Source organism: Colletes latitarsis, chromosome 9 (assembly GCF_051014445.1).
Source record: "Colletes latitarsis isolate SP2378_abdomen chromosome 9, iyColLati1, whole genome shotgun sequence".
Classification (NCBI taxonomy): Eukaryota; Metazoa; Arthropoda; class Insecta; order Hymenoptera; family Colletidae; genus Colletes; species Colletes latitarsis.
Window position 1 is genome coordinate 19,712,929 of NC_135142.1, and position 12,973 is coordinate 19,725,901.

A 12,973-nucleotide genomic window follows, 5' to 3' on the forward strand; every position below is an offset into this window, starting at 1 on the left:
TTCTATTTGCTTTTTTTCATACTTCGCTGGCTGGTTGCACTGCGATTTATCAGACACGGTTTCATGCCTTTTTGATTTCGTCGCGACGCTTCGCCAGAACATTCGCTATGAACGATTCCGCGCGACAGTGGTACTCTAATCTAAGCGTGTTCGTATCTTTTTTGTTTCGATTATATTCGCACAGCCTATTATGCGTGACGAGAGACAAGGACAAGAACGGATCCGGAGTGTCAGGCGGAGTGGAAGCGCCGTGGCAAGTGAAGGCACGTACGACTTCTATAATGTACGAAACTCAGTTAAACTTCGTTGAGTTTGTCGCATTGTTCCGCTCGTTCAGCCTGAGAGCACGGAAGGATTTACGAGATCTATTCGGCCAACTGGCGATCACTTGTCGCAGCCAGAGCGACGGTTCCTTGAGAGACTTCAACATACGTCCACCGGTGTTGAGGCAAACCAGCGACGCGACGCCGCAAAGAATCGGTGGGTACTCTCGTTAACCCTTCACCTTCCACCTTAACCTTCCGCCATTGTGGCCCACAATGGCCCAGAAAACCAGCTGAATAGAATTCTTTCGAAGTAACGTTGTTTACACGAGTTGCAATATCATCCGTAGTTCAAAGAATCAAAATTGGAGAGAGAAACTGATGATTATTGACACGAAAAATCGATAACTAAGAATAAAAGTATCGTGGGAGTATGTAAACAAATTCTTGCATTTGATAACTTGGAATGCTAAATTTAAACGTACAAATTTTCCTGAGTAGTATCAATTAACAATGAGGAATGGAATTTAAAAAATTGAAAGATTACACCTTGCAGAATTCCAGTTGGGTACCACCTAGAATTTTGATTGTTTCTAGAATCGAAGGAGGTATTAAAAATTTGTCCAACTCTGAATACATGATAAGTACAGAGCTTGGTTTCCTAGAAAATAAATTTGAAACGTTTGCTTTCTATTTTTTCCTTGTTGCTTAATAATTTCTGTTGGGTTAATGATTGACTTATTGACTTGCTATCTTACCATCAGTGTTTGCAACACAAAGGGTACACATTGAAAACTCGTGGCTTTTACATGTATTAATTAAGCAATGCTAGGATATCTTGAGTAGTAGTGGTGCTAATAGTGCCACGAAAACCTTACCATGGCTTAAATGGCACATTGGAGCTGACGGAAGAGGTGATAGGATATCCTCTAGTCCCTCCCAAGCCTCAGGGTGACAGGGTGCTCAGTCACCAGTCCCCTGATCCGGCTGATGAGATTGGATCATCGTGGTGGTGGTGGTAGCCCCATATCGTGGAGCAAGGCTAAGGTCTGAATTTCATTGCTACTGAAGTTGTGCAACATTGCGTAAATAGATGGCGAGCAACTACCACAAGCCAGTTGGCAATTTGTCAAAAAAAAAAATTTGTGAATTAAAACTAAACGTACGATACTGTTGACAAAAATTAAAAACGATTGTTGTTTTCGTAAGGATGATACAAAAATTACTATTTCTCGTTCATTTTACCCACATTTATTTCTGAATCTTGACATTCAATGTTGCATTTTAATTATTTTGTAGAGCAGTCTATTATATAGGCTTATTGTCTAACCGATGGCCATCATCTGATACTGTTGAAAAACTAAAATTTTAAAGGGACAAAAGCCTAGCTTAAAAAAGTGGACGAAGTATGAAAAGTACATGAAGTTCGTTTAGAAATCACATTATTAATGTTCTTACCCAACAGTAACTTCAACAATCGAGTTCACGTTAACTATTTACTTATACAAGTGCATATTTAAACTCGTTTGTTTAATTTATCGTGAAATAAGTAGTAAATATGTTTGTTTTAAGATTCCATAACTCTCGAAGTAGGTAAAAGCTCCCGTTGCCCCACGTTTGAATTCACCCCTATTTTCCAGTCGATGTTTTTGGTTAGCCCGCGCTTTCCTGCGGTTAGGATTATCATAAAGAATCCATTTCTCGTTTCCACTGACGATTTTCTACAGAAAATCCTTCTTCTCTTGTCGACCTATCAAAGTCAGGCACTAACCGTCGATTTTTGTTATCCGTGGTGAGCTCGCGCGGAATCCATGCGCCTTTCTCGTTTTCTTTCCTTTTCAAACAATCAAAACCGACTTTTTTATTAACCGAATTTTGTTTCAGTAACTTTGCGGACAGTAACAAATATTGCAATTTGAAACGAAACTCCGGACTGTGTGAAATTAAAAGCGCAGAACTCTTTCCTATACGTAATGGTGTTTCTATAATTTGATTTTAAATTGTTTTTAAATGGTTTCCAGGTTTTTTTAAAGTCATTCGACACAAATTAAAACTTTGATAAAAGATTTTACTTTCTTTATGATTGATTATGTTTCGAATTTAATTGATTCTGTAAAAGGCTTCCACTATTTTTAACGTAGAATAATACATAAATATACTTTTGAATAGCTCTCTTAAAATTTAACGATACTCGTCAAAAATATATGGTTTTAATAGAATTAAATCAAAATTATTTCTCAAAGGCTACTTTTTTTACAATATATTATACTTTTAGATTCGATCCGGTTCCTGTCTTCATCTCGACCCATTCCACATACTAAGGTAGACATAGTATGAAGGGTTTAACAGTCGTGGATGATCATACGTTTGCCAACATGTATAATAACCGTTTTGTTTTCTTTTCAACGTGTTTTGACCAGGTAATACACTATATTTTGTTTTATTTCAATTCTTGATTTAAGTTATTTTTCATTAATATATTTTAAGTTAATTTTCAGATATTTTCTTCCTTGTTATACTTTTGCAGATTCTTTTCATTCATTTATCAAAACAAAATGATGCAAAAACACTTTAGCTTTAGAAAATCCCATAGAAACAATATCTTTCGAAATATCAAGTTTTTTATAAGCCTAACTATATGTTTTACATACAGAGTGAACTCAGGAATCGATTTATACAAAAACATCAGACAAATGCATTTAAAAGAAATATATAATTGCACTTTACAAGTAAATAATAGAGATTTCCTCTACGGTTTCCTTTTTATCGTCGCTTATAAAATAACTCGGTCCTGTTAATAGAATCATCCTATATCTATACGATGGATCACATCTAAGGAATGACCATAAAACGTCGTTTGTTCGCCTCGGCAATGTCCAATACAATTTGGGCATTCTCGAGGACATTATACATAGAATGGACCGAATTGCAACTGATTCCATTCTCCCTGGGTAATTGAGGGGCAATAATTTCTGGATTTACAGTAACTGTATCCAATACGTTAATAGCATTATCCTGATTTGTGGTGTACTTACCTCCATTTCAAATGTTGCAACACTTAATTACAATTACTAGTACACCGCTTTAATTATAAAAATGTCGTGTGAAATTTTTATCGCATTAGAAACTTCGCTGGCTGGGTGATAATTTATTTTGCATTCTTCCAATATCAATAACATCTTCAAAACTTTAAAATTCTATTTCGACATTCTTTTCTGATGAATATAATCATGGCTCGTTACTTCAAAGAATATAAACGATATAAATAAATATCTACGAGTTATTATTACGAGTTTTCAACTATACAAAATAAGAATATTGTTTAGATGGTTGTTATTGAATTTGAGGAAAGCTATTCAAAGATAGGAACGTTCCAGTTTAAAAAATGAAGATTGCAATAACGATAGTTACGTCAATTTATCGTATATTGTTTTCTCCACACAAGAAATTCCATTCTTCGTAGACTCAATGAGGTAATAGACTATGTGGGTCTTCAAATGATTATGTCAATACATATTTAACCATTGTTAGTTTAAAATTGCGTGGGTCTGCAACGGCCACCATAATCCGGATAAGGGTTAAGTGTGATTCGACCATGAAGTAGCTCTGTTGTACCGAGGCATTGTTGTCTATACCAGCATATATCCCCTCCTCCCAATTGGATTTCAACATGGTGATACTCCTACTCAACGCACCCGCACAGAGTGCGGACAACCAACATGACACTGGATTACAAGCTCCATGTATCCACACCGGTCAGTCAAAAACCTATCAAAACTTCTATTGTTTCTGCAGAACAATGAATTTTATGAACCACCATTCGTACAACAAAGTAACATTTTAATATTAGAGACAAAGAAACATGCCATGAGTTGGACTAACCATGTTTCCTCCAGAAATTAAATTATCAACAATCAAACTGAATTTATTTATACAAAATAATCCCATTGACATCTTCTATTAATTTGTCAGTATTGTTTTAAAGCAGCTTGAATACATCTGAAAGATACTACAATATTCCAGAGTGTTGGCATGTACTGTGCAAAGTTGAAAAGTTGGCACCTGGAAAAATTGACGACCCCATTGGTTCTACAATAAATCTGCCCATATAAAGCTACTTCTAGCACACATGTTCGTATTCAAATTATAAAATTAATAACCAAAAACAATTTAACACATTTATTGACATGGTGGTCACCGACACTTTGAACTTACACGATGCAATATTGTTTACAATAGAAAAATTCTAATGCTTGAGAAATTGTAAATAACGTTACTTTAATTAGAAATTCTGTAAAATAACAAGAACCCTGTTGAACCCACAGTATACACGTAATTTGAACAAATGTCGAGCTAGCAAATATAATTTTATCCTATTCTAAAAATATTGTATTGAACCAAGTGATGCTTACACATACATATATCTTATTGAAAACGATCACTTGACATGGAAACAAGTATTTTATACGTTTGCCTTCAAACGTGGACAGAATAGTAGCCACGTTTCTTTCATATTGTATTCGACAGCGCTCGATAAACTTCAATTCGTGCTCGATCACAATGTCGCACATGCCCAGCCATTAAAATCAATCCTTTGAAGGGACGTCAAGTATGTTTTGCAACAGGACGTCGAGTAGTGTAAATATACTCTACGGTGAATTAATACTTTTTGTTAAAATTTATTTCTTTGATTTGTATACTTGAAGCGAATTGTTTTTAAATATAGTTAGTTAGATATCAGGTTTTAACTCTGACTGTAATATTTTTACTACTTTTGGGGATTCGAAAACTTCATTAATATTTGTCTAAAATTAATCAAAAGAAACCTTTGAACTTTATGATTGAAACATTTTAAATTGAAACATTTTACTTCGTGTTACACAGTTTCATAATGAATTTTATTTGGGTTAAGTTGACGATGAAAGAAATGGTTTTATAAACCAGTTAAAATATTGCTGAACAATATTAACGTTTGGTTATTGATCAACATTATTATTGAATGTTTCAATGATTCTCAAATTGCAACTTGATAAACCTTGACAATATAGTGCAAATATGAATATGTGGCGGGAAATTGTTGAACAGGTCTGCTGACGAGGAACAACTCTATCGACTGTCACGAATATAGAACTAGCAGCAACCTTCAAAAGAAGCAGGTTTTCGACGCTGTGGCTGCCGCTAGCATCGTTAACAATTGTTCTGGCGTGGACACTTCTAAATCCCAAGTGATCACTCTGGCAACTTTTACAAAATTCTTGGAGTCGCGGCAACAAGAGAAATTAACCGACGATGAAATCAAAGCACTCGTTAAGGTACTAAAAGTTTTATAATAATATTTATTTTTCTTTCTCAAGCTCGTATGTCTCGGCACAAACATTGCAAACTATTGTTCGTACTTCAACGTAATACTATATTGATATTTCGAAAATTTCCATCTCTTCTATTGCTATCGATTTTCTCTGTCCCAAAACTATTTTTGTCGTCGTTAGAACTAAGAAAAAAGGACTAAAATTACTACAATTAAATAAAAGTTTACTATATCATTAGCTTGCAGGCTCCTCTGAACCAAAATAATAAAAACAAATTAATTGGATCGGTTCAATACTACTGAAAGTAATTGAAACTTTAATATTTTTCAACGTGAGAAATTAAACTACAAACATAGTTTTGCGTGTATACGTTGTTTAACTCTATTTAACATGAATTGTGTTATATTATTTTGTAACGCATTATTATTTCAGGCCAACTTTTATAACTGTATATACTTAATATTGTAGAAATAATTGATCGAAATCACTATATGAAACTTGCTAATGTTTACTATGGTCGGTGCAATTATTAATAACAATTTGTTCGTTTAATAACGCGCGATTCTCCTGAAATATATTTCATCTGTGACCTATTGGAAATTAATCAATGTGAAACTCAACAGTTATAGAATGACAATTTACCAATTAATGAGGATCTATCTCGACCTTTAAATTTCAGTTTGAACATCGATGTTAAAACACGTATCTTTTTAGATTGTACCGTTTAAAAATATGTGTCAAGGAGAGCAAAACTGATTCCAGATACTTGGATAACGCCCTTCATAAGCGAATTTTAAGAGGGAAAATTATTTTTAAGACCACATTACAAATCGGTGGAATTTTGAGGGACGAAATTATTGGTAAAACAAAAGTGGTTACGATAAATTATTGGAGGAAATTCAAATATGCCCCAGTTCCATCTTACGACGCCGAACTCGTCCATCCTCCGCTTGTAAATTAACTTCAGCCGATAATCACCGTGAATTAACGACGGCTATTATAGGAAAAATACTCACGGTTCATTATGCCTCAAATTATAATTAAAACTACTAAATAACAAAGGTTCTGGTATACTTCTTGCATATTTAAAATATCGCTCAAACGCGTTGATACATTCCTCCATACGTTGGCAAGTTTATTACATTTTTATATTGGACATATTTTATCTATATATTTTGACCCATTTCACACACATAAATATTCCCATAGTTGAACAATAACTGATTAGAACGCAGTTCTATATTACTATGTAAATACTGGAATAAATAAAATGTAAACTAAGATAATATTAGTTACTTTAAAACCATCTACGAATTGTATGTTGTATTCTTTAAATGATGGTTGTTATGTATCGTATGAATCAGTCACATTGTATATAAAACACATCGTTCGTAAGTAGTAATATTAATATCAAGTTTGGTAATGCGTCAATTTTGTTCGAAGTATTAGTACTTCACTAGTGTAAAAGTATTAAGAATACTTCATGAAATACGCTGTACAAAAATTAACTTTATTTTCATATTCACCATGGAAGATTAAAAAAAAATACCGAACACCACGGAAGATATTTTCAAAGAAGAATCATCACGAGAAGAATCCATGAGGATGTTCCTTTTCACGAAGCAATTAACGCCTATAATATCATTAAAACTGCTGGCAACTCCTTTGGGTATATAGCGTCAAAGTAAATTTCAAATAGTTGTTACATTCATCGGATAGGGGATGAAATGCCCTTTAAAATGAGTGGCCGTACAAGTCGACAGCGTAATTAGTTCCGGAGATATAAGGGTTCGAAGCATTTGTTTACGTCGCGAGGTCAATGAACTTTCTTACTACGGCCATGGCAAGGTCGTTGACTGTACGTGCTCGAAGTAAATAGTAAACATTGCGTCACTCGGTCACTCGGTTACTGGGTCAACGTGTAACAAGGAGGTCCGACGCGTCAGACGGAGACAGAGATAGTAGAACCTAAATAGTAGAAGCTTTACTGCTTCTAACAGTGGCTCAGTTATAGAGAAAATACTATTAACTTCGGAATTGCAAGCGTTTAAAGTTTTAATAATTTTAATACCCGTTAATAGACTTGTAAGACGGGCAAAGAGATAGCGTTGGGAATTGGAAAATTACCCTTTCATTAAAGTTACGATATTTTCAAAACGGAAAGTCGGATCGACGTGAAGCAAAAATTGGCTCAATTATGCAGAAAACATGAATTACTTCGAAACAATCGTTTGTTTTGATCGACATGCAAAACGTTATATATTTCGAAACGAAAAGATAAATGAACCGACACCGCTTTCATAATTCATATCAGCCTCGTTTGTACAGAAAGTACTTATCTCATTCGTTCGAATTATCTATTATAACGATGCCATAAGATACTAGGACACTCGAGGTATTCGGTAGTGTCTGTCAGCGATGAATTATTGTAATGAATTTATGTCATTGTATTGCAATACGCATACGAAGATATAGCGGGATAACACAATCAACCAGGACGATTTGCTCTGATTCCAGCGACACGAACCGGACCCAGTACTTCGTACACAATGGTGTTTGTCTTTCGAGGGCTTTGCGAGGTACATGATGGACAAGGACAATTATGCTTTCCCAAACGAGTATGCGACGCCGTCCGAGACTGAAATGCAACAGTCATTGTCCCAGTATTACATCGCTAGCTCGCATAACACCTATTTAACCGGCCATCAACTGAAAGGAGAATCTTCGGTTCAGCTTTATTCCCAAGTAAGAACTCTTCTTCGTTTAATAATTCGTTTCAACAATCTTCGTGTATTTCTCAATATTTTTCCTAACATCGTTCATTAATTTTTTGAATTCAGATATTTAAAAGAACTTCTTTAAAACATATTTGAATACAAACAACGTTAAAGACTAATTAAATAAAAATCGAAACAATGTTTGCTTGGGCTACGTCAATTATATCATTGAATAAACGAAGAACGATGCTTTGTAAAACTTGGGAAGGAAAATGTATATAAATGAATAATATAACTCGTCACAATGTGAACTTAATATTTTTCATAGCGAAAACTCGGTTTAATTACGATGAATACGTGTACCGCGTGTAACATTCCTAATTTTTAATGTTACTCTTCAGTTAAAAATGTGAAAAATATTGCAAATGGTAAATGAATCGAGTTATCAGAAATATTGCTAACGCAACGGTTTTTATAATATCTCCATTATACGTAAAATACTTCACATGACAATAAGTTCGTTTTCTAGGTATTGCAAACAGGATGTAGGTGCGTGGAACTCGATTGTTGGGATGGCGATGATGGGTCTCCTGTCATTTACCATGGGCACACCTTCACTACCAAGATACCATTTCGATCAGTGGTAGAAGCGATTGATAGAAGTGCTTTCGTCAGTTCTCCTTATCCTGTGATTCTCTCCATCGAGAATCATTGTTCCCAGAGTCAACAAGCTCGAATGGCTCAAATCTTTCAAGTATGTTCTTGTTAATTGTGTGTCTGAATATTTAATCACATATTCTATCACAAAAATCACTTATAATCTCCTTCACATCATCTCGTCATTAGTGACAAACTGTATTTATTTTGTTATTAAGTCGAGGGAAAATTTTAAAACTATTAAATATTTCGATTGTCACTGATTACGATTACTACAGTATTTTTGAGCGAAGAAAAAACTCATTTCACTCTTTTAAAAACGTAAGAAACTCTTAAAATGCTTGACTATTATATTTTTTATTTCTCAAAAACAATTACAAAATTTATTCTCTATTCCAAACTGGAAAAGTTTCTTATTGAAATCGCAATTTCCACTTTCAGTGTATAAATTTCCTTGCCACTGTACAATTTAATATTTTTCCCAATTCTATTAATTCTATTTTTCACGCACTCGACAACATTTTTCAAATTTACTTCATTCATAACGTGGTCGGACTCACACTTGTCCGGATAATGGCTAACTAATAACATTTTATTTGCGGGTTATGAATAAAGTTTTGCGAAAATAAAAGTTCATACGGATGGAAATCGATCCAAATAAAAGTTTATTTTAATAAAAGTTTTGTTGGGACGTTTCAAAGGCTGGATTTACGATACGGATGCTTGGAACGGGTTAGTTTTCAGAAATATCTGCCAGGAATATTCATGCTTCAGTCAACTAATTAACCGTTTAAGTGCCAAGCAGAGCAATCGTGCTTTTACCGTTCAGTATTATAAAGCACCAGCGGTCGCCGCAATACGTCCACTGTTGATACGTTACAATTTTAATAAATAAATACTAGTTTCTGTTTCTGTTTCGAATAAACTAAACTGTGCAACCGTTTTACACAAGCCATCCTCCCACGCTATTTAACTCATTGACTGCCGTATGAATCACATAATTTGTCCACCCAGAATAATTTCTAAAACATACGTTTTACAAAAGAATTATACGATATCAAAGAGAACTTAGTATACATTCACAAAATAAAATTTGAAAAGGGTTTATTTTAAAATAAAATATAAATAACGGTAAAGGAGAGTCTTTTGTACAATTCCTTCACTTATTTCTTTTCTGTTTTTGTTGTACTAAATTGATATAATTTTCTTTTTTTACAAATATACAGAGTAAATTACGTAATCTGTCCATCCCTAATAATTTCTAAAGTATACGTTCTACAAAAAAGTATTTTATATAACGATTATAACAAAAAGAACTTACTATAGGATATATTAGCAAAGTAAAATTTAAAAATGGTTTATTTTTAAATTAAATTAAATAAGGGTAAAGCACAGTGTTTTTTGTATAGTTCCTTTGCTTGTTTCTCTTCTCTTTTTTGTTGTACTAAATTGATATAATTTTCTTTTCTTAATGAAAAATAAAACTTAATACTTTCTTATAGAACATTCATTACTCCTTTAAATTTCGATACAAAATGGTACGCATTTAATTTTTAAAAATTCAAAATTTTGAAAATTAAAGACGAATTTATAAAAAATAATTTGAACTTCATGTACGAAGTGATGACTGTTACGGACAATGGAAAATTATACATTCAGCGAAATTGTGGATACGTTACTAATACTGGTGGAATTTAGGCAAAATTATCTCGCAACGGTGCGATTATATCGTGGAAGATACCTAAATCGATGACACCCAAATTGCGGCGTGATTCGGGGTTCTGTGACTCATGCTCAACAAGGACATTTATAATGACACCACAACGCACGTTTCGAGAATATTCAGCCGGAATATATTCCACCCTTACCGCGTCGCTTTGCAGCACGCATTAAATGATGCAATAGTGATCAGCATAAAATAGTTCTTTCCAAAGAGAATACGACTTATTTTCTGAGGAAGTTAATTTTAATAACAGAGGACGAGTAAATAAATAGTAATATACACTAACGTCTATCAATATATTGCTGTACTTTTTTGACATAAGGATTTTCTCCAACATGTGCTTTTAGAATTTTTGATTCTAATATTGTTGTTTCAATATAATAGTGAATTAGCTCACAATGATCGATTTTAAATGTAAAAATTTGTAAGTGTAACAAAAATTCGTTTAGAGGAAACAATTTATTTGACAACTAATTAGAGCGAAAATAATTTTTAATAGTCAATTACTACACCGTTACGATGAATTGGTATTTTCTTTTTTGTGTTATTAATGAGTGTGTTTATTAGATTTATTTAGTTTCCCATCATTGTTTTTAGTTGTCAATATGGTTTGTCATTTTGACAAATGTATTTGTCAGCCATTCCCCATAAATTTTCAATACGACTAGCTGTTTGAATATTCTGATCCGTAAGCCATGTTTATGCATTTCTACTGCAATCGATGAGGGCATTATCTACTTAGTTGCAGTTTGAATACCAATGTATTATAGTCTTGCATATAATATGACTTCAATAATATCTCGTGATAGTACTGACTATACATTGTGGTTGAAATGAATACAATTGCAAACTTTCCATATGCATTGAAGCTCGTCATCACACTGCATTCAACAATATTGTACGTTGAACATCATTTTTTATTTTCGTACTTCATGCCTGAGACACCCTGTATATAGCACACATACATACCACAAAGGCACAGACAATTTTATTTTCTCTTAAAGGATACATTGTTTTGATAAAATTCGAATAAACTTTTATTCGGTAAAATACTATGCAAACACTGTAACTCACAAGTAACGATTATATAAATTATTCATCTAATAAGTAGATAAAGATTTATTTGAAATTAAAAAATGTATTGTAATTAACACTTGACTGCCAAAGAATTCTAATAATTACAATCTTCTAATAATTAAAATTTTTCGACAAAATTATTGTCGTTAGGAATAATATAAAATTACGAGTGCACCATCGAACTAATAAATATTTTCATTTTTCAAAATTTCAACAAACGTGAAACGCGTCTTTAAATATGAAAAATAGACGTGACAGTTAAGGTGTTGAATAAACTTTTTAGAAAAAAAATTAAGATCGATATATCGATGCTGTTTCAGTCGGTGTTCGGAGAGAAACTCGTAACAAAATTTCTGTTCGAAACGGATTTCGGCGACGATCCTCAGCTGCCGTCGCCATCGCAGTTGCGCTATCGAATATTGATCAAAAACAAGAAATTGGTGATGGATCCCACCGGTCCTCTGGTACACGCTCCCTTGTGTCACCGTGGAAAAATGCTTATGTCCGATCGTGCATCATCTATGAAACAGATGCGTACTGACGTAAGCACTGCTTCCGTCGTTGAATATTTCAGCGAGGACGATGACGACGAGGAAGACGACGACGAGGACGATAATATCGATGGTAATTCTTGCATCTTCTTTAATACGACCCCGCGTATCTATAAATGTCCTGTTTTATTAACAAACATAAAATCCATCCGTTTCTACATCCTTTCTTAGATGCCCCCTGACGTTTAATTAACTTTATCATTTCAGCTCGATCCAAATTTGAAGTCCAATAAACCAGAACATTTAGAACACTGTTTTCACAAACTCCTCGTTTCAGTAAAAGTTACATTTTAAAAACGCTCAAAGAAATGAAAATCATACTGTTAGTATTAAATACATTTCTAAAATATTTTTTATCTGTGTTGTTTTCAGGTAGAGTATCAAACTTTATCGAGTAACTTTATCATTCCAGCTTGATTTAAATTTAAAGTCCAATAAACCCGAACATTTAGAGCACTGTTTTCACAAACTCCTCGTTTCAGTAAAAGTTACATTTTAAAGACGCTCAAAGAAATGAAAATCATAATACTATTAGTATTAAATACATTTTTAAAATTTTATTAACCTGCGTTGTTTTTAGGCGGAGTATCGATTCCTAAATTTGTTTGTCCGTTAAAATTCAATCTCCGATGTTGTTAAAAATATGTTACATGGATTTTATTTTTATTCTCCCGAA

At 33.5% G+C, this 12,973-nt stretch overlaps 2 protein-coding genes across 3 annotated transcripts in view; both read left to right on the top strand.

The window, feature by feature from the left end:
* Fucta (glycoprotein 3-alpha-L-fucosyltransferase A) overlaps window positions 1-12,973 on the top strand; it is a 428,362-nt gene that overhangs the window by 243,827 nt on the left and 171,562 nt on the right. The window lies entirely within an intron of this gene.
* The window catches only part of LOC143345931 (1-phosphatidylinositol 4,5-bisphosphate phosphodiesterase epsilon-1), a 210,264-nt gene that overhangs the window by 177,180 nt on the left and 20,111 nt on the right, over window positions 1-12,973 (top strand). For both annotated transcript variants that reach the window (XM_076773555.1, XM_076773556.1), the window contains exons 14-18: window positions 185-480; window positions 5,349-5,575; window positions 8,090-8,317; window positions 8,819-9,043; window positions 12,067-12,370. In XM_076773555.1, coding sequence (XP_076629670.1) covers window positions 185-480; window positions 5,349-5,575; window positions 8,090-8,317; window positions 8,819-9,043; window positions 12,067-12,370 — 1,280 coding nt within the window. The remainder of the gene's footprint in view (window positions 1-184; window positions 481-5,348; window positions 5,576-8,089; window positions 8,318-8,818; window positions 9,044-12,066; window positions 12,371-12,973) is intronic.